The 23,057-nt window shown below is 41.3% G+C and overlaps 2 protein-coding genes across 2 annotated transcripts in view; one reads left to right on the forward strand and one right to left on the reverse strand.

Moving 5' to 3' along the window:
- LOC308079932 (proline-rich protein 5-like) overlaps positions 1 to 19,130 on the forward strand; it is a 21,586-nt gene extending 2,456 nt beyond the window's left edge. The window contains exons 2-10 of the mRNA XM_080421589.1: positions 1,928 to 2,020; positions 6,161 to 6,310; positions 9,571 to 9,651; positions 11,234 to 11,340; positions 11,569 to 11,660; positions 11,884 to 12,024; positions 13,529 to 13,673; positions 14,565 to 14,789; positions 16,099 to 19,130. Coding sequence (XP_080277715.1) covers positions 1,995 to 2,020; positions 6,161 to 6,310; positions 9,571 to 9,651; positions 11,234 to 11,340; positions 11,569 to 11,660; positions 11,884 to 12,024; positions 13,529 to 13,673; positions 14,565 to 14,789; positions 16,099 to 16,526 — 1,395 coding nt within the window. The 5' untranslated portion in view covers positions 1,928 to 1,994 and the 3' untranslated portion in view covers positions 16,527 to 19,130. The remainder of the gene's footprint in view (positions 1 to 1,927; positions 2,021 to 6,160; positions 6,311 to 9,570; positions 9,652 to 11,233; positions 11,341 to 11,568; positions 11,661 to 11,883; positions 12,025 to 13,528; positions 13,674 to 14,564; positions 14,790 to 16,098) is intronic.
- Positions 19,131 to 20,347: 1,217 nt separating this feature from the next.
- LOC308079553 (DDB1- and CUL4-associated factor 15-like) lies at positions 20,348 to 22,544 on the reverse strand (the record flags this gene model as incomplete). Its single annotated transcript, XM_080421101.1, has 2 exons — positions 20,348 to 20,368; positions 21,060 to 22,544. 2 exons carry the CDS (start codon positions 22,542 to 22,544, stop codon positions 20,348 to 20,350), a joined length of 1,506 nt encoding a protein of 501 aa, XP_080277227.1.
- Positions 22,545 to 23,057: the final 513 nt, after the last annotated feature.

Below are 23,057 nucleotides of genomic sequence, written 5' to 3' on the forward strand. Positions count from 1 at the left end.
TTATGGCAAAAAAAATCCAGCAGCATGTTATGTAACATCTGACCTGCTGGAAGGCGGCTGTACCAGGTCACTACACATGCACAAAGGTAATAATGTGTACTCCAAATAATACAGCCCGTTTGGACTTTGATTTACGGTTATGAAAAGATTGAAAACACACGCACGAGCACCCACATGCACACACATACACGCACGCAAGCACGCACGCACGAGCGCACACACACACACACACACACACACACACACACACACACACACACACACACACACACACACACACACACACGCGCATGTGCATGTGCGCACACCAGTGGTGTAAAATAACTAAGTGCATTTACTCAAGTACTGTACTTAAGTAGTACATATCTGAGGTAATTTTACTTTGCTGGAGTATTTCCAATTTTCAGTACTTTTACTTCTACTCCACTACGATCTCAGAGGCAAATATTGTACTTTTACTCCACTACAATTATTTGAAAACTTTAGTTACTAGTTACCTTGTAGATTTTGATTACTATTACAAAACATACATTACCCAATTCAGCCCTACATTTCGGCCATTTGAAAATAGCCGATCTACAAGGTCACAATGTGTCGCGATGCGATGCATTGTGAGCTTGTAGAACAGCTATTTTCAATAGATTTGTATACATTTCAAAACTTGTGAAATGGGACCTTCTGCATAGCGAGTACTTTTACTTTTGGTACTTTAAGTAAAATTTGATGCCAATACTTTTGTACTTTCACTCAAGTACATTTTTAATTCCAGACTTTTACTTGCATACTTTTAACTTAAAGTATTGATACTTTTACTTAAGTGTTAAATGTGAGTACTTTTACCACCACTGGCACACACACACACACACACACACACACACACACACACACACACACACACACACACACACACACACACACACACACACACACACACACACACACACACACCCTTCTCTCACTCTCTGTATCTCTATTGAACAGTACCACTTCTATTATAACCATTCTCCCTCTCCCCCTCTCTCATAACATTACAAAGTGTGTATTTCAATGTCCCGGCGTGCGTGCATGCGTGCGTGCGTGCGTGCGTGCGTGTGTGCGTGCGTGCGTGTGTGTGTGTGTGTAAGAGAGAGACACACACACACACACACACACACGCACGCACGCACATACACACACACACACACACACACACACACACACACACACACACACACACACACACACACACACACACACACACACACACACACACACACACACACACACACACACACACACAGTAGGTCAAGTAGAGCTTGTAACAGAATGTTCAGTTACTCTGATACAGAATAAAACGCATGTTGTATTTATAAACTTGAAGACACAGATAAGCTAGACTACAGTTTAGTGTGACATTCTATCTTCTATCTTATATATGTCCCGGCGTGCGTGCGTGCGTGCGTGCGTGCGTGCGTGCGTGCGCGCGTGCGTGTGTGTGTGTGTGTGCGTGTGTGTGTGTGTGTGCGTGCGTGCGTGTGTGTGTGTGTGTGTGTGAGATGTGAAATGTGATTAGAGTCCACTAGTTGATTGAGTGTTGAGACACATATCTGACTGTTATTACATGGTAAAGCTAGTGTTATTAATAATGTATGTGTAGTATTTAGTGCTGTTAGTAGTACTATTAATTCTTGTATTACTTATTACTATACTGTTAGTACTTAGTAACTAGTTAGTACTATTCCTGTTAGTACTTAGTACTTTAATACCCTTAATACTATTTGTACTTTGAACTAATAGTACTAGTAATACTGTATAGTACTTACTACTATTATTAATACTGTTATTAATATTATTAATACAGTTTTTTCTATTAATACTATTAGTGCTATTAATACTGTTGTGAGTGGAGGTTGTCTTCTCAGCCAACATTTATGTCATTTTTTGACAGATGCTGATTGGTTGGTGGCGGTGGTTGCTAGGTGGTTGCTAGGTTGCGGCCTTCTATCAAAACCCACATGGAACGTGAAGGTTCATTAAGAAGGTAGGAACACACACACGCACACACGCACGCACGCATGCACGCACGCACGCACGCACGCACGCATGCACGCACGCACGCACACACGCACGCATTCACGCACACACACACACACACACACACACACACACACACACACACGCACACACACACGCACACACACACACACACGCACACACACACGCACACACACAATTCTCTCACGCCCCCCTCTACCTTCCATTCTTCTCTCTCTGTATCTTTCTGGCGCTCAGACTGAGGAAGTGAAACGTGTGTGTCACCTTTAAATCCTTCCCCCCTCCTCCCTGTACACCCCCCCCCCCCCGTTCTAAATGGTCCCTTTGTTCTGAGAGAGAGAGCGAGTGAGAGAGAGGGAGAGAGAGGGAGAGACAACAGGAGTTCCCTCTCTGTTTTGTTTCCCTCTGTCTGTCTGTCTGTCTGTCTGTCTGTCTGTCTGTCTGTCTGTCTGTCTGTCTCTTTCTCTCTGTCAACCCTCCATTTCTCTACCCTCTGTCCTCGTCCCTCTCAGTAACTCTCCCTCTCTCTCTCTCTCTTTGCCTCAATTAGTTATTTTTTACTAGGAAAGGGATTGTATTATGTACTCTAAGTCAAAAGCAGTGGTGGAAAAAGTACTCACATTTTGTATTTAAGTAAAAGTAGCAACACCAGAATATAAAAATACAAGTAAAAGGCCTGTGTTCAAAATGTTACTTGGGTAAAAGTACAAAAGTATTGACATGAAAATATACTTAAAGTACCAAAAGTATAAGTACTAAAATGTTTGAAAATAGCAGATCTACGCAGATAGATCGGCTATCTTCAAATAGCCTATATATAAAACAGGGCTAAAGTGGTTAATGTATGTTTTATAATATAATAATTTATTTATAAGTAACTAAACTAAAGTTTTCAAATAATTGTAGCGGAGTAAAAAGTACAATATTTGCCTCTGAGATGTAGTGGAGTAGAAGTAAAAGTACTGACAATTGGAAATACTCCAGTAAAGTAAAAGTACCTAAAAATTGTACTTAAGTACAGTACTTGAGTAAATTCATTTAGTTACTTTACTGTGTTTCTGGCCGTACATGAACAGTCCAAACGAAACCTCACGACGAGTGTGAAACGTGGATGATCATTGATAATCTATGCATGCAACTGTTGTTCCTGTGAAGCACTTGTGATGTGTTGTTACTGGTGAAAGTATTGCTAAAGATCGCCGTTTCTGGCCAAAGGACACCATCCCCGTTCACCGCCACTCAAACATGCAGGTTTTTGAAACAGGCATGCATGTTTCAAGAAGACCACCATTGTCCCTGACCTAACAAAACAAAAGCATTGTGTCTGAATGACTACAGCCCAGTCACACTGGCAGTGGTGGAAAAAGTACTCAAATGTTTTACTTAAGTAAAAGTATCAATACTGCAATGTAGAAATACTCTGTTACAAGTACAAGTCAGGAATTCAAAATTTACTTAGGCAAAACTACAAATGTATTGGTATCAAACTGTACTTAAAGTACCAAAAGTAGAAAGTACTCAGTATGCATAATGTCCCATTTCACAAGTTTTCAAATGTATAAAGATCTTTTGAAAATAGCAGATCTACAAGCTCACAATGCGTCGCATCGCGACGCATTGTGAGCTTGTAGATCGGCTATTTTCAAATGGCCGAAATATATAGGGTTGAAGTGGTTGTAAATGTATATTTTGTAATAATAATCAAAATCAACAAAGTAACTAGTAACTAAAGTTTTCAAATAACTGTAGTGGAGTAAAAGTACAATATTTTCCTCTGAGATGTAGTGGAGTAGAAGTAAAAGTACTGAAAATTGGAATTACTCCAGTAAAGTAAAAAAAAAATACCTCAAAACTTAAGTACGGTACTTGAGTAAATGTACTTATAGTTACTTTACACCACTGCACACTATAGTCACACAACAGTCATCATTAAGTGACTAGTCAAAGCCCATATCACCTCTTCACTGCCTGACACACTGGACACGCCACAGGCAACAACATAGGTCAGGACCCTCAGTCTCCACACTGCCACAAAAAGTCCGGGAGACTTGTGGTCCTCTGTCTTCAATTAATCGACAGAGCATAGAATGTTAACATATCAATACATGTCATCAAACAATTCACTTACTGGGGGCACGGTGGTCGCTGTCGCCTCACAGCTAGACGGTCCTGGGTTTGATTCCCGCCAGCGACGCTGTACGCACTGGGGGGGGGCGTGTCCTCTACTCCGCGTCATCAGTGCCCATACCCTATAGGTGGGGTTGGCGAAAGGGCCTTTCTGTGTGGAGTTTGCATGTTCTCCCCGGGTACCCTAGGGTAGGTAGGTACCCTCACAAAAAACATGCCGTAATCCTGGTCTCTATACTGCGTCCTCCTGGTCATCCGGGGCGCCTGATGGAGGGGAAAGGAACTGGTTGGAATAACGTGTTCCTTCCACAGCGCTACGTCCTACCGGGGAAACTCCCCCCTGTCAGGTGATGAAGAAGCGGTCTGCTAACTCCTCATGTGTTGAAGGAAGCATGAGCTGAGTTCGGGGCTCTCCCCAGGCTGGCAGAGGGAGAGTAGCGCCCATGATTACACGCTTAGGCATTGGCACTGGGTGAAAGATAGAGGTTACAAAATCGTGGGATAAAAATGATTAAAAAAACAAATACAAAAAAAACATTCACTTAATTGAGATTACATTATCGCCAACTGTGACGTCATTGACCTTGCTAAGGTTATGATTGGACCCAAACAGAATGGGTTGTTTTTTCTGTTTTACACAAGGTGTAATTGTTATCAGAAAGTTTGGAACTGAGAGCTTCCTCAACCTGCCTTTCTTGCAGTGGTGTAAAGTGACTAAGTACATTTACTTAAGTACTGTACTTAAGTACAATTTTGAGGTATCTGTACTTTACTTGAGTATTTCCAATTTCCAATACTTTTACTTCTACTCCACTACATCTCAGAGGCAAATATTGTACTTTTACTCCACTACAATTATTTGAAAACTTGAATTACTAGTTACTTTGCAGATATAAATGATTACATTATAAAACATACATTAACCACTTTAGCCCTATTTTATACCTAGAATATTTGAAAATAGCCGATCTACAAGTTGTGAGCTTGTAGATCTGCTATTTTCAAATATACTTTTACTTTTGGTACTTTAAGTACATTTTGATGCCAATACCTTTGTACTTTTACTCAAGTACATTTTTAATTCTGGACTTTCACTTGTAACAGAGTATTTATATATTGCAGTATTGGTACTTTAACTTAAGTAAAGAATTTGAGTACTTTTTCCACCACTGCTTTCTTGCCACACATCATGTGAGAATGCTGTTCACTGACTATAGTTAATTATTCAACACTATTTCACCTCCAAGCTCGCCACAGGACTCTGGATTCTGCATTTCCTGCTGTTTGGCACCAGCACCTCCGCCATACTTAGCACTGGAGCTCCCCAGGGCTGTGTCCTCAGCCCTCCTCCTGTACTCACTGTTCCCTCGCGACTGTGTGGCCACCACACGCACGGCTCAAACTCCATCGTAGAGAGTTTACAGACAACACCACCGTCATCTGCCTGATTACACACAGTGGTGTAAAGTAACTAAGTACATTTTACTCAAGGACTGTTTTCAATCTCGAGATTTCAATCTCGTCTAGTGAGACTTTCACATTGCATTGTGTTCTGTTACTATGAATGTCAGATCTTAAAAAAAGAAAGAAAAAAGAAGCTATCAAAATATGCGATCTAGCGCAAGGCCAATTGGCGCACGTTTTTAGGGTTGGAGTTTTAGGTATGGAGTTATGAAATTTGTCTACTGTACCATTCATCCTGGGATATCATAAGATCATAGAAAAGGTAAGAAAACCGTGGTCCAAAATTCCCCTTTAACTCAGTTCCCAGAGATGAATATTGTGGAAAATAGCCGATCTACAAGCTCACAAACGCCTCACGTTGTGAGGCGTTGTAACAGTGCGGCAGAAAGTTTATTTTCGTTTGCAGTGAGCGAACACAGCGTTAAGGTCTGACCAGTTGTCCGTTCAGTCTACAGAGACAGGATGTGACGGATGAGACTGTAATACTCTCCCTCTCTCTCTCTCTCCCTCTCTCTCTCTCTCTCTCTCTCTCTAGGAGTCTACACAACAGGCTGAAGTATGCTGGTTCCTCCTCCAGCCTCACAGAGCTGTCTGACAGGAGATCAGAGAAGGGCGGGACGGACGAGTCCAGCAGAGACAAAGGGACACAGCAGAGGAGAGCAGGAGCCAACGCTACCTGGAACAGGTAAACGGCGTGTGTGTGTGTGTGTGTGTGTGTGTGTGTGTGTGTGTGTGTGTGTGTCTGATGACAACAGTTTTTGAATGACTGCAGTGCACACTGGAGAGACGTCACTACAGACAGAGTATGAAGTTTAAACACAGTGGAATAAAGGTGCAACTGTTAATTGCACTAATCAACTTAATTGATTATAAAAATATATATATATATATATAATAATATTTGGCTATTTTCTGTATTTGTGTGTGACACTGTTGTACGACGAAGTATACACCAGGGCTTAAAGCAGCACTATGTAACTTTCCTGTACCTCGGATTTGAACCTGGTTTCCTGCTTTTACCTTTGAGCTGCCTGCTTACTTGGGGGATAAATTGAATCCAGACCATGAGGTCAAAATTTGTGTCGGATCATGTGTCTAGGTGAGACATGACCTTTGACACGATCAAAATGTCTCGATAGAAGAGCAGGGAGACAAAATACAACCAACTTATATTGTATTAACATACTCTACCATACGGACTGGAAAAAAAATACATTTTGTGCATTAAGAAAGAGTTACATAGTGAGGCTTTAAGTTGTTGACCAGACTCATTGATTTATTTGACAATAAAAATCTATTAGAATTCCTATGTGTCAGTTCGTTGATGTATAAAAATACAATATATACTATAACATTTTAATAAAAATCACACCCAGTGTGAAGTGGGCGGTGTGGTCATCACAGTGGTCATCATAGTGATGGAAGCTCACTTCCAAAAAAAATATTTTTTTGGAAGTGCATAATCCTATTTATAGGTTATTAATGTCATCATGTGTCTCGCTAGCCAATCACAGTGCTGAATAGAGTCAGCCAATAGAGTCAGCCAATCACAGTACAGCTAGGGGTCTACTAATGGGCCAATCACAGTGCAGGAAACTAATACTAATGAGGTGTCCCAACCCCACTTATAGGGTAAAAAAAATTATTATTCAAATAATAAAAAAAGGAATTGATAAAATTATTGATTTCTCTGAAGCCGTACATTGGAACACCAAAACACCATGATCTGCTTCTGCAGAATAAATGAAATTGGGTGGAACTACATACTACATACTAAACACTACGTTTGGCTGTCATTCAAGGGCAACAGCCAGTAACAATTAATTGCATGGTCAAATAGATCGATACCGATATTGCAACTGAGATTCTGGTTGCAGATGGCCACTTCTAAAGTGCATTATTATTACTTGATTTGAGCTAAATAGTCACTCATAAGTAAGCACACTTCTTCATTCATTACATACTGTACATGTAGTCTGCTGTAGCTTAACCCATTAAGACCAGGGACGCATCTGTGTCATTTTTTAGCTTTGAGCTAAAAAGCATTATTTTACACTTTGGCTATTCAAAAATAGCAGATCTACAAGCTCATAGCGCGGCACCGAGTGCCGCGCTATGAGCTTGTAGATCTGCTATTTTTGAAAAATCAACAAAATGTGTGCAAAATCTGCAAATCTTTGAATACATATATTTTTTAAAGCGAACATTTGTAACTCAAATCGTTGTTTCTGGGGGGGTCCCTGCAGTAGCGGAACAACTGAAAGCCGGGCCGGGAGGCACAGCGCAGTGATCAGGCCCCCCCAGCGCAGTGATCAGGCCCCCCCAGCGCAGTGATCAGGCCCCCCCCGCCCCCCTGCACATCCCCCGCGCGCGCGCAAAATTTTGCGGGTTTTCCGCGGATTCGGTCACTTTTTGTGGGGCTTTTTGTCACTTTATTTCGGTTTTAGGGTTAGGGTAGAGTTAGGTTAGGGTTATGTTGTTTAATTCTTATTTTTGCCTGATTTTACCGATTTATTATCTGACGGCCCGGGCCCTCCTGGGTCGCGGGCCCGGAGGCGGCCGTCTCCCTGGCCTCCCCGGACGCTCCGCCACTGGGTCCCTGGAACAACATATTTTGAGATGGGGGTCCGCGGCCAAATATATATACATTTTGGGGTCCTTGACATTAAAAAGTTTGAAAACCACTGACATAGCAACATAAGTAAAAAAAAAAAAAGAAACTGTTATATTTAGAAGACATTTTGTAGAATCGGAACCTCAGGCCTTAATGGGTTAATGGCTTTCTGGTGATCAGGAGGTCACTGGTCCGCCTCACGAACCGACCAGCATTCGTGTCAAAGTGTCCCTGAGCAAGACACTTAACCCCTTAACAGCTCGCCGCCGAGTGCCTCTGAGCAGAAATCAGCTGGGTGAAGCTAAAACAGAATCTCCCACCGGATTAATAAAGGCCTGCCTTCTATATGGGATAGGAAATAATATATGAATAAATACACAGTCTATGAGAAAGGTAATAGCCATAGATAGCCTACCAGTTATAGTTACTGTTGTCTATAAAATATTAGTAAGGAAATTAATAGAATTTAATGACTTGAATGGCTTTTCATTGACTTTGGTGCTCCCTTTGGACAAAGGTGGTAGCGTTTCCTACGAGTGCGTAGAGAGAGAGAGAGAGAGAGAGAGAGAGAGAGAGAGAGAGAGAGAGAGAGAGAGAGAGAGAGAGAGAGAGAGAGATTTCCTATGGAATGTCATACTGTGACAGACATTACTGGAATGCTGTATTGTTGCCATCAGCTACACACACACTCACTCACTCACTCACGCACACACACACACACACACACACACACACACACACACACACACACACACACACGCACACGCACACGCACACACACACATACACACACACACACACACACACACACACAGTGGTGTGGTCTACGTTTTTTTTCGGAGGTATACGATAATCATTCCCTGCACGAGATGCGCATGGTCGTGGGTATACGCTAGCGCGTTTTCAATGGATGAAATGGTTAGTAGACTGTATACGCCTTTTCCCAAAAAGATCTACACTGTATACGGCGTATACAGCGGGACACGGTAGAACACACCACTGCACACACACACACACACACACACACACACACACACACACACACACACACACACACACACACACAGTTTCTGATCTATCTTGGGTCTGCTGTCTGTTGGTGTAATGTTGCTGTTCTGACAAGTGATCAGACTGTAAGGCTCACAGATCAGCATCAGGTACACAGGACTCAAATGTAGTGTTTGTTTGTGTGTGTGTGTGTGTGTGTGTGTGTGTGTGTGTGTGTGTGTGTGTGTGTGTGTGTGTGTGTGTGTGTGTGTGTGTGTGTGTGTGTGTGTGTGTGTGTGTGTGTGTGTGTGTGTGTGTGTGTGTGCGCGCGTGCGTGTACACAGCATCCATAATGCAGTGATCTCCGTGTTCCAGAGGAAAGAGCTGGGAGAGAATGAACTGTACAACCTCAATGAAGGAGTCAGGTGACCTGTCTGTCTGTCTGTCTGTCTGTCTGTCTGTCTGTCTGTCACATTTAACCACTTTCAACCTTATGTCGCTATTTTGAGCATGTTTTTTTTCTCCACACATTTTCTGATATTGTGAAAATAGCAGAACTACAAGCTCACAATGCGTTGCAATGCAACTCATTGTGAGCGTGTAGATCTGCTATTTTCACTATTTTTTAAACGATAGCTCTCAAGTGGTTTAACCCATCCTAACTATGAGTCAGCAGTGTGCAGCCACTGTTCAGCTCCAACACTACGTACTGCCTTGCTCACTGGCACTAACACAGCATTATGTTTTGGTGAGGGAGTGAACATGAAGAGGAAACGTTACAAACTCCACACTGACAGAGCCCTGTTCTGTTCCAACCCGGTGTCTTCTTGCAGTGTGAGGCAAACAGTGTTAACCACTGAACCACCTGAGTAACACAAAACTCAGCTTTAACCCATTAAGACCGGGAACGCATCTGTGTCATTTTAGATTTGAGCTATAACCATTATTTTATACTTTGGCTATTAAAAAAATAGCAGATATACAAGCTCATACAAGCTCATATGAGCTTTTAGATCTGCTATTTTTTGATAAATCATGAACATTTGTGCAAATCTTTGAATATATATATTTTTAAAGCGAACATTTGTAACTGTCAAATGTCTCAACACATTTTTCTGAAAAACTATTGTTACTATATCAGTGGTTCTCAAACTTTTTCCATGTCAAGGACCCCCAAAATGATATTGGCTGCGGACCTCCATCTCAAAATATGTCGTTCCAGGGACCCCCAGAAGCAAAGATTTTAGTTAAAAATGTTCGCTTTAAAAATATATATGTATTGAAAGATTTGCAAAAATGATTTTTCTAAAATAGCAGATCTACAAGCTCATAGCTATGAGCTTGTAGATCTGCTATTTTTGAATAGCCAAAGTATAAAATAATGGTTCAAGTGGTTACACAGATGCGGTCCCGCTTTTAATGGGTTAAATGACAAAATAATTCTGTGCTTCACCATGCTCTGACCAAAGCTGACCAAAGGAATATAAGCAAGTAGCCTTGGGAATCCCGAGCTATTGTGGCCCATAGGTTAGGAGCGTATCTCCTGTTAATGTAGCGTGAGGCAGTTTGATGTGCACACTGTTTGAAGTTACACCCCTATGACGCTAAGTACATCACAGGGACTGACCTCCAATTCAACTCTTGATGCTGAGTGCCAAGCAGGGAGGCACGGGGGACCATTTATATAGAGCTGGTGTTTGTGTTTATTTTTTATATACTTAACCCTATATAATATGGTATGATATGATATGATATGATATGATATGATATGATATGATATGATATGATATGATATGATATGATATGATATGATGTAATGTAATATACTGTTTGCAACGAGAGGGACAGTTCAAAGGCTTTTGAACGTTGTCGTAATCATCTGTTATTCACACAATACAACAGTAATAAGACACTTTGTCCACTTTTGCCATGAAATAAAAAAAATGTGTGTGTGTGTGTGTGTGTGTGTGTGTGTGTGTGTGTGTGTGTGTGTGTGTGTGTGTGTAGACAGCTGTTGAAGACAGAGTTAGGTTCATTCTTCACAGAATACCTTCAGAACCAACTGATGACTAAAGGAATGGTCATTCTGAGAGACAAGATCCACTTTTACGAAGGTACACACACACACACACACACACACACACACACACACACACACACACACACACACACACACACACACACACACACACACACACACACATACACATACACATACACATACACATACACATACACACACACACACACACACACACACACACACACACACACACACACACTGATTCTATTTCCTGATTGTTTGTAATTGGCTAATTTGACTTCCTGGTTGTGTCCGATAGGTCAGAAGCTGTTGGACTCTTTAGCTGAGACCTGGGACTTCTTCTTCTGTGATGTTCTGTCCATGTTACAGGCTATCTTCTACCCTGTGCAGGTACACACACATGCATGCTCGTGCACACGCACACATACATGCGTTCTATTGAATGATGAAGTGGGACATTAATTCACGAAAAAACATACAATGAAACTTTAAATTAGGAGATACAAGGCAATGTTTCACTGTTGTGTGTTGTGTTGTATCAGAAGTCGTGTGTGTGTGTGTGTGTGTGTGTGTGTGTGTGCGTGTGTGCGTGTGTGCATGTGTGCCTGTTCAGGGTAAGGAGCCGTCTGTCCGTCAGCTCGCTCTCCTTCACTTCAGGAACATCATCACGTTAAACCTGAAACTAGACGAAGCTCTGAGTCGCCCCAAAGCCAGAGTACCTGCTGCTATCATCCAGATGTTACTGATACTACAGGTACGTACGCACTAGTGATGAGCGGGCCGACCCGTAACCCGCGGGTCCCGCGGGTCAACCCCCGTCGCGGGTGGTCGAGTCAGGATTTCAGAGGCAATTATGCGGGCTGCAGGTGAGCGGGTCAGCCGCTCTCACACGAAAAAAAAACTACCAAAACCCTATTTTGAACAACATGCTTGTTTATTTAGCCCATGACAATGTTGTGCTACTGTAGACATTTAAAGCAACTTTGGGTATTAACTCTCTCAGTGCCACGCCCCGAGATATCCCGAGTTTTTCCCGAGTACCCTCCGTGCCAGCACGAGAAATCCTGAGTTTTTACTTTTGACTGTGGTCGCGCTATACTGTTTATTTTTCATGATCACTTTCGCTTCCTGACTCCTTCAGACTCATTGGGTTCCGGTTTCATGACGCAGATTCCGTTTCCGGTTCTAATTTTTTTCCCGCGATCATTTTTGGCCAGAATAGGGAAAGTCACGGTTTTTCACACGGTATAAAAAACAAACGGAGAGGTCCACGTCTACTCTCTTTGGTCTGGGTGACGATCAGTCATCGTAGTCGTGTATCACATCGTAATTTAGCCCGATCAACGATTGTCAAAAATGTCAACATCCGGTTATGACCGGATATGACGTGAGCCTGTTTGGGAGGGGGCGAGTGAGCCAGCGAGGTCATCAATGTGTCGATTTGTTGCTCTCTACTGGTAGAACTGTATTATGGGTTTAAAAACCCAATCAGATCATTTATTTGAATGAAAAATTACAAAATAAAAAAAATAAAAAAAACGCAAATTGCTGGCACTCGGGGAGTACTTTATGAAAATACTCTTGGCACTGAAAGAGTTAAAAGAGCACTATATAAATCTGAGCTATTATGATGATGATTATCATTTTTTTCCCACCGCGGGTCGAGGGGCGGGTTGAGCCATAGATTTATATATGGGTTCGTGGGGCGGGTTGAGGCGGGTTGGGTTCCGTGGCGGGGCGGGGCGGGTCATGAAAAAACCCGACCCGCACATCACTAGTACGCACACACACACACACACACACACACACACACACACACACACACACACACACACACACACACACACACACACACACACACACACACACACACACACTAGGAGGGGTTGGTGTTAGGGGTTAGGCTTAAGGCAGATCTCCACCGCACCGATCTACAAGCTCACAACGCGTCGCGCTGCGACACGTTGTGAGCTTGTAGATCGGCTATTTTCAGCATGCAACCAAGTGTAAAATCGGGCATTAGGACGCCATCAAGGCACCGCCAAAATACATTTAAGTCGACTAAATCAACTGTAGATTTAGTCGACTATAATCTTTAGTCGACTAAAACTAGACAAAAACTAAAACCTTTCAGATGACTACAATATGACTGAACCTAAATGGAATTTTATTCAAAAGACTAAAACTAAATCAAATTTGCTGTCAAAATCAACACTGCGGCACATTATAGTAATACAAACATCACGTGTGCGTTGCAGGGTGTCCATGAGTCTCCCACAGTATCAGCAGACTATCTGAAGCTGGAGTCTCTCATTCAGAGGGTGGTGTCTCCATACCTGGGAACACATGGCCTTTACTGCAGGGACACCTCGTCTCTACAGCAATACTCAGCCTGTGTACTAGGTCTGTGTGTGTTTATGTTCAACTCTGCTTTCTTTCTTTCTTTCCTTCTTTCTTTCTTTCTTTTTTACAATCCAGAGCGACTTACAATAAGCAAGGTAAACACATACATCAAATGCAGAGAGACAGTGTAGTGTCTCAGTAAACTAGGAAAACAGGTAGGCCAAGAACCTAGCAGCATCGGTCTAAACAGTATGCTATCAAAAAGATAATCTGTATATTGAAACTAAAGGATTCCAGGAAAGCAGTGGTGGAAAGTAACCAAGAACATTTACTTAAGTGCTGTAATTTTGAGGTATTTGTACTTTACTTGAGTATTTCCAATTTCCGATTTTACTTTTTTTTTTACTTCTACTCCACTACATCTCGGATCCAAATATTGTACTTCTGCTCCACAATTTTTTGGGGGGAAAACTTTAGTTACTAGTTACTTTGTAGATTTTGATTACTATTACAAAACATACATTAACCACTACAGGGCTATATACATTTGGGCCATTTGAAAATAGCCGATCTACAAGCTTGTGATGCGACGCATTGTGAGCTTGTAGATCTTCTATTTTCAAAAGATTTTTATACAATTTATACAATTTGAAAACTTGGTACTTTTAAGTACATTTTGATACCAATACTTTTGTACTTTTACTCAAGTAAGTTTTGAATTCCGGACTTTCACTTGTAACAGAGTATTTCTGTTGCAGTAGGCTATGATACTTTTACTTAAAGTAAAAAAAAAAAAAAAAAAAAACATTTTCCACCACTGCAGGTAAGCAATGAACCTAGCATCTGTCTAAATAACATGCTATCTAAATTAAGTTTTTTAACATTGTGGTCAAGAAAAACAAACAAAGAAATATTTCCTTTTTCACTTACGCTGTGTGTCTCTCTCTCTAGAGCAGCGTTTTCATCACCCCTCGTCGGCTAAGAACCCGGTGGTACGTTCCAAGTCGTACAACGTGCCCATGCTGACCCCCTTGGTGGAGTACGACGTGGACTCTCCCACGGGAACAGGAAGTGGAGGCATCAGGCGCCATTCGGTGTGCGAGATGACCTCCTGCGCCGAAGAGAGCTGCTCTTCAGGGTTTGAACCTCTGAGCGGTAGCACCAGTCACAATAGCAGTAAGACATTCACTCCTCAATCACAATACCAGTAAGACCATTCACTCCTCACCCGCTCTGCAACCATCTTCTCCAAGTGAAAAGAAATAAAACTTTACAACAACTACACCTTACTATAATATTTTAACAAAATGTACCTCACATTACAATGTTACAAAACACGGCTTTGCAATGTCTACAAAATACTAGTTTTTACTATTTTAATTATTTTAAAATAGTTTTTTTCTTATAACCCTGTAATAAATAAATGTATTATTATTATTATTTACAAAATACACCTTACTTTACAGTGTTTACATAATGCGACATAATGCATGCCACACTGGGCTTCCTTGGATTTCATAGGTTTAAAGGAGAATTTTGAACTAAGGTTTTCTTACCTTTTCTATGATGTTATGATATCTTAGGATGAATGGTACAGTAGAAAAATGTCATAACTCCATCCCGGGTCCGCCACAGCTTAAAACGTGTGCGGATAGGCCTTGCGTTAGATCGCGTATTTTAATAGCTTTTTATTTTATTTTTTTTGTGAGATCTGATGTTCATAGTGACAGAACACAGTCAAAAAAAAAGCGAGACTTAGGTTTTTTTTTTTTTTTTTTTGCATAGTGTTCTGTCACTATGAACATCAGATCTCACCAAAATTCTCCTTTAAGAACCACTGCCTTACATGACAGTGTCCTCAACAAAACACCTTTCATATTTTCCCTCCATCTAGACCAGTGGTGTAAAGTAACTAAGTACATTTACTGAAGTACTGTACTTAAGTACAATTTTGAGGTATTTCCAATTTGCAGTACTTTTTTTCTACTTCTACTCCACTACATCTCAGAGGCGAATGTTGTACTTTTTACTCCACTACACTTATATGAAAACTTTAGTTACTAGTTACTTTGTAGATTTTGATTATTATTACAAAACAGAAAACACACTAACCACTTCAGCCCTATATACATTTCGGCCATTTGAAAATAGCAGATCTACAAGCTCACAAAGCGTCGCATCGCGACGCATTGTGACCTTGTAGATCTGCTATTTTTTTAATATTTGTTATACATTTTGAACTTCTGAAATGGGACATTCTGCACAATGAGTACTTTTGCTTTTGGTACTTTAAGTACATTTTGATACCAATACTCTTGTACTTTTACACAAGTACATTTTTAATTCCGGACTTTTACTTGTAACAGAGTATTTCTACATTGCAGTATCGATACTTTTACTTAAGTAAAACATATGAGTACTTTTACCACCACTGATCTAGACACACCGTCCTCACTAGCCTTCCTTCTTCTTTTTTTTGTTGCAGTGGCAGATCCGTCTAGTTTCCAGGCTACATCCTCTCCCCCCGACACGTCCCCCAGGACCCCCAGGACCCCCAGGACCAGCGAGGACGACTCGCCCCGCCGCCCACATCACCTCCAACTCCTCCACCCCCAGCACCACTCCCCTTGCCTCCTTCCTGAACACGGCCCAGACACGCCTCCTGGCCCGGACACGCCTCCTGGCCCGGACACGCCTCCTGGCCCGGACACGCCTCCTGGCCCGCACTCGCTGCGGTCCGCCAGCAGGGGGGCGTCACCGGGTCACGACCCGGGCTCGGCTCCCAGCGTGTCGTCGACATCGAGTCCCGACATCCTCACCTCGCCCTCTTCCGGCTCCCACGACGATGGCATCTTCCTGGAGTTCCCACGCCGGAGCTCCGCAGGCCACCGCAGGACGCAGAGCGAAGCCTGACAACGTGCGCGCTCGCCGTGCACGCACAGTACACACACACTAAAGGGCTGTCACGATCATGGGATTTTACTTGACGATTAGTTTTGTGATTAACGATTTAATTGTGTTATTTTGGCGTTGAACTTTGGAACGCATAAAGAAAATGTACTTTTCTATTTGCCTTTTATGCTTTGTAAACTAAAATTTGCACAGGGCAGATATGACATGTAACTTAATGTATACACAGAAATGACTGACAATGGCCGATACTAATAATCAAAATAAAATATTTACTATGGCAAAAAGTAGGCCATATTTAATAAAGAAAAAATAATAAAAAATAATAAAATAATAATAATAATTCAAAATAGTGGAAATAGCATATCTACAAGCTCACAACACGTTGAATCGGGACCCGTTGTGAGCTTGTAGCTCACCTATGGAATGAACGAATAGAAACGATTTTGACGATTATGCAAAATAATTGTGATTTCCTCAAATAATTGTGATCAGGCAATTATGTAATAATTGTTACAGGCCTTACACACACATATGTATACACACGCACTGTATATGTGACCAGATGCAGCAGATACCGAGCCATCTTGCACTTGCGCACTTTACAGCACACTCACCCACACTCATTATCAAGGAATATGGGGATCAATAAATGGTTGGACTGTAGTGTTTTTAATCAATTCTTTGACATACAGGGAGCCAGTCTAAATATCTAAGAACTGGATTGATATGATCCACTTTCTTGGTATTAGTAATGACTTGAGCAGCAGCGTTCTGAATCAACTACACATCAAAACCTTTAAGAATGTATGTAAATATAACTGATTTATATTTTCAAAACAATCCCAGGCTGGGCCTTTTAACGATCGTAATACTTAACTGATATTAATGACAGGGTTTACCTCCACATTTGTCAATTTACTTTTCGTCTCAAAAAATACAAACAGTTGTAGTTTTATAATCAGTGGTGGAAAGTAACTAAGTACATTTACTTAAGTACTGTACTTTACTTGAGTATATCCACGACGCATTGTATATCTGCTATTTTCAAACGATTTTTTTTACATTTGAAAACAACAAAAGCAAAAGTACTCATTATGCAAAATGTCCCATTTCAGGACATTTTGCATAATGAGTACTTTTGCTTTTGGTGCTTTAAGTACATTTTTATACCAATACTTTTATACTTTTACTCAAGTACATTTAGAATTCTGGACTTTTACTTGTAACAGAGTATTTCTGCATTGCAGCATTGATACTTTTACTTAAGTAAAAAAGATTGAGTACTTCTTCCACCACTGTTTATAATGGAGCTCTTGACTTGACTTTGTAGTGCGGTCAGAATGTGTCAGCCATTTGTCCTCTGCCCGTCACCATGGAAACGCTTTAGTGGTGGCGGGTCCCTACTGTAACTCAGGTCACTTCAGTGTGCTTCCTGTCAACTCAAAAACACAGGAAACTGAAACGATTCTTGACGGGAGTCTGAAACTAACCTCTGATTCACAATAAAGAGGATGTGAGACGTTGACTCACTGAAAGTTAAAACCAGTGGTGGAAAAAGTACTGAAATGTTTTACTTGAGTAAAAGTATCAATACTGCAATGTAGAAGTACCAAAGTATTGGTATCAAAATGTACCAAAAAGTAAAAGTACTAAAATGTTTGAAAATAGAAGATCTACAAGCTCGCGACGCGTTGTGAGCTTGTAGATCGGCTATTTTCAAATAGCCTATGTATAAAATAGGGCTAAAGTGGTTAATGTATGTTTTATAATGTAATAATTTATATCTGCAAAGTAACTAGTAACTACAATTTTCAAATAATTGTAGTGGAGTAAAAGTACAATATTTGCCTCTGAGATGTAGTGGAGTAGAAGTAAAAGTATAGACAATTGGAAATACTCCAGTAAAGTAAAAGTACCTCAAAATTGTACTTGAGTAAATGTACTTACTAAATGTTACTTTACACCACTGGTTAGAACTACTGTTTTAATCGACCAACAGAACTAAAACTGTCTGTCTGTCCAACGGTTTAAGTGCCTTTTTCGTAATCAAATGTGTTTTCATGTTGGTGAAAATACTCTTGAGTTTTGACTTGACTATGTTGACAAGGAGTCTGAATAGACACCATAAGAATGTTTGGTTAGTTTAATAGTTATTTATCATGAAGTAATTTACACAGCTCAGTGGATAATTTGATTACCTTTCATCTTTAAAGTGTTCATACAATAGAGAGTAGGTCAATCCTGGTAGATACTGCCACCTTGTGGTAATGTTTGGACCTTGCCTTGTACCACTTCACTGTGCATTGAATTAGATTTATTCAAATAATTATAATAGAGCACATCATTTATAGCATATTGAATCATTACAATTGTTCAATTTGCATGAACATCACAATGTTTGTATAGAACAATTAAAATAATTTAAGAATGTTTTGTAATCATGTAAATTATTTTTCTATATGAAAATGTAATATTTGTAATGTCTTTATCTTATTTAGACAATAATCACTCAAATAGCTGCTATGAGTAGCCCATGACCTGACAGTGATTATCATTTTTATGTTGTTTCGTGAACGTTGACTGATTAAACAAATGTGAATTAAAGTTCAGTTTTATTGTGCCAGAAAACCTGAAGAGCAAAAAAAGGGTCCCGTACACTGTCTTCACTTACAAAAATGTATTTATCAGTGGTGGAAAGTAACTAATTACATTTACTCAAATATTGTACTGAAGTACCATTTTGATGTATTTTTTTAAGTATGTTAGTAGTACCCAAAATCTCGTACAATATTTGCCTCTGAAATGTAGTGGAGTAGCAGTATAAAGTATTGAAAATTGGAAATACTCCAGTAAAGTAAAAAATACCTCAAATGTGCGTGAGTAAATGTCCTTGTTACTTTAAACCACTGGCTGGCCATTGGCCAGACTAGGCTATATCACTAGGATTTTCCTTTTTTTTTCACTAGGCTAGTGAGTTGTGGTAACATGCCTCCAGGGACGGCTTAAGACTCAAGTCGAGTCAAGTCAATTATATTTCTAGAGCACATTTAAAAACAACCAGGGTTGACCAAAGTGCTGCACAGCATATACATACAAGAGAAAACAACAACAACACTGTTACACAAAGATACACAAAATGTACACAACAACACAAGGAGGCCTGTACTAAGGCCAAATATCTTTAGTCAGACCTATTTCTGATAGGGACTTGTACTGTAGGTTGAGGGGCCCATATATATGAGCGTTAACCTATATTTCCTATTTATTGTAAATTTGGCTCCCAGGAGCCCTGTGGGCACCGTCCATAGTGTGCCTCTCATTCGCATAAACAGAGGTTGGAACATAAGGGGGTGGAAGTTAAAAAAATAGCAGCACATAAGACCATGTGGTGGAAAAAGTACTGACATTTTTTACTTGTGTAAAGTCAATACTACAATCTAGAAACACTCAGTTAGGCCTACAAGTAAAAGTCCAGTAACCACACCACCAGTGTAGCTGAATCCTAGAACCCCACAGCAGCCACAAATGACAAAAGATGAAACAATCAGTAAAATGAGCATTGGGGTTTGTCTTGTTATTCTTCCTCCCTCAGTAGAATGTACTGTAGATAGCTTGTTTATTTTCTTTGATAGAAAAAAAAGAAACCACAAAATAATTGAGAAAATAGCCAAAACTCAAGCCCTGAAGCGTTAAGAGTAGATGAGAGATTCTTTTTACTATATTCTATAAATGCCCCAAATTGGGATGCCAGATATAAAGTGGTTACATGCATGTGTACACACAACCTGACAGACCATCGCTCTGTTGATGAAATGATCTCTTCAATGAATATAGTTGCAGATCTTGCAAACACAAAGAAGACACTCACATTAGTAACTCTGCACAACTTTATTATGTATAAAACATGGTTCACTCCAGCTCTTGGTTGACATCTGCAGTAATGTAATGCAGTACAAAACTAAAACAAAAAGCCTCAAAACAAACTAGATCTTCATCTTTAACAACTGAAATATCTCAAAACTCAAAGTGTATCAAAATGAGAAACAGCAGGTTTGCTTAAAAATGAAGTTTACGTTCTACACTTAAACGATGTGTGTATTTAGTATTTTTATTCAAAAAAGAAAAATCAATTTGTGGCCGATACAGTCATCTAGCAGACCCCATTTTATGGAATGCGCTCCCCTCCCATATTAAACTGGCCCCCACCATCGATACTTTTAAATTTCGCCTTAAGTCCCACCTTTATGCTTTGGCGTTTGACCCTGTTTGAGTGTTTCGGTGGTCTATGTTTTGTCTCACTGTCTGCTGACGCGGCTGCGTCGTATTTTCAGTGATGTGTTTCTTTCTGTTGTTTATTTTGCTTCTTTTGTTGTATGTTTTGCTTCTGTGTTTTGCTTTGTCTCTGTGTTTTTTTTAACTTTCCCAGTGTATTTGTTTTTTTCTGTACAGCACTTTGTTAACCCTGAACAAGTTTTAAAATGTGCTAAATAAATAAAGTGGAGTGGATTGGATTGGATCGGATCTTGTTGTCACCCAGGTGCATCGCTCAGTGTCTGCCAACACTCTTTTGGGCAGATCATCATCTGCATCTATGATGTTGACGTGGTGGGAGCTGCTCTCTGGAACAGAGCACTCCATCACTGTGTCCACACAGGACTTCCTGTGAGAAGAGATCACAGGGCGACGACATGGACGACGCTCGTAAGGGAGGTCATTTGTGTGGTCACTGACCCCAATGACACTGCACAGCCCTGTGCTGAGGTCCCAGCTGACCTGCATGTCGCGCTCCTTACGGCTCCTAAACAGGGCGATGCCGATCAAAACTTTGTCGGTCTCTGGACACATCTCCAGTATGACAAAGTCAGAGTCATGAGGGCTCCAGGCGACATCACCATGGAGCAACACACGGAGAAGATCAATGATATCCAGCGCCAGCTCCTCCACGCACAAGCTCTGTCCGTCATGCGGACCACCGGTGACCAACTTCTGGTCCCTTCCATTCAAATCTGTGGCGCGTAAAAAACAAATTCTCTCTCCCGCTGCCCCTGGCTGTGGGAGGTGGTAGTGGAGGCGTTTATAGTCGATGTAGAGATCTGCCCCCGAGGGCAGGGTTGGTGAGGATGAGGAGGACGAGGCAGTGGACCCGTTGGATGGATGTGTGCCTTCAGCAGAACCCTGAGGTAGCATGGAAGCAGAAGAAGAGGGTTGACCTGATGGAGGAGCTGCTCTCTTGGCGTAGAGCATCTGACATGACTGGCTCTGCTCACCTGCTGGACACAGGTAGATGGCACAGGCCACCAACATTCTGCTTTCTTTCAACAGGATGACCTTGTCCTTTTTCAGCTGTAAGGCTGGCTGGAAGGGGAAGGGACAGTCCACTTCACACTCGCCGTGGAGCGCGTAGCCGTGTTCCAGGCATTTACCACCACTACCTGTGCGTGTGGTCGTGGCTGAGCAGTTAGAGCAGGGTTTGGATGGAGGGTTGGGAGCAATGGTGACGAACCAGTGGCAATACCCAATTTTCTCCAGGCTAATCATGAGCTGATCTGTGCTGGTGCTCTGTGCATCGAAGCCAAAGATGGCAATGTTGGAGTCGTCATTGGGCCACTCACACACATGAAGATTCAGCAGGTCATGTTCTTCAGCATCCACATCTGCAAAGAGTTTCACCTGTTGGACCAGTTTGAGTTTACTGTGCAGGTTAAACTCCCACCAGTACAGAGTGTAGTTGTAGCCCGACAACGGCGCTTCTGCTTCTGAATCTGAATCTGAATCTGATTCTTCTGATTCTACTTTGGTGTAGGACAGGATGTATCGGCCACTTCTGATGAAGCCCAGAAAAACGTGTCCTGCTGTCAGACAGCTGATGGTGATGTCTTTCAAAGCGATGCGCACGAGAGGAGATAGTTTACTGAAACTGTGTTGAGAAAACTGTCCTGAAACCTTCCCATGAGTGACAAGCTTGACGACATTGTCTTCTTTATGCTGCTTCTCCTTAGTTTTCGAACTGAGCGCCATGTTGCTAATGTGGGCTTTCTGCGACTCAGCAGCTGATTTCCGCACATATCATGTGACAACCGACGTAAACAGGTTTTTCAAAGCACGTGGAAAGCCTGGTTTCTCTTTCCGGTTCAGTGCGCTGATCCGGTGTAGAGTCCCGCCTACTGTATCCGGTCATTTGCACACGCAAAACACACGGGCCGTTTTCATATTCGCTCTAGACCGGAACAGGGTCTGCAACACAGTGCGGCGTAATTTGGACACACTCCACCAGTGACAGACACTTGTAATTTTTTGTAAAGCCTTGTTTTTATTTTCATTGTATTTTGTTCACACCTAGTTTTCATTATATTGTGGGCGAGAGACACTGTCGTTCTGTGGACTATGAATTGGGCGTTAGGTCAGTGTTGCCATGTCTGCTTATTATAAGCAACTTTGGGCGTGTTTTTCTGTGAAGTTGCTTGTAAATATTGGTGGTTGCAGTTTTTTGGGCTTGTTTCTAAAGTGTAGTTATTTGGGCTTGCTTCCATT

The sequence above is a fragment of the Gymnoscopelus braueri genome (assembly GCF_963280865.1).
Source record: "Gymnoscopelus braueri genome assembly, chromosome: 23".
NCBI classification, from domain to species: Eukaryota; Metazoa; Chordata; class Actinopteri; order Myctophiformes; family Myctophidae; genus Gymnoscopelus; species Gymnoscopelus braueri.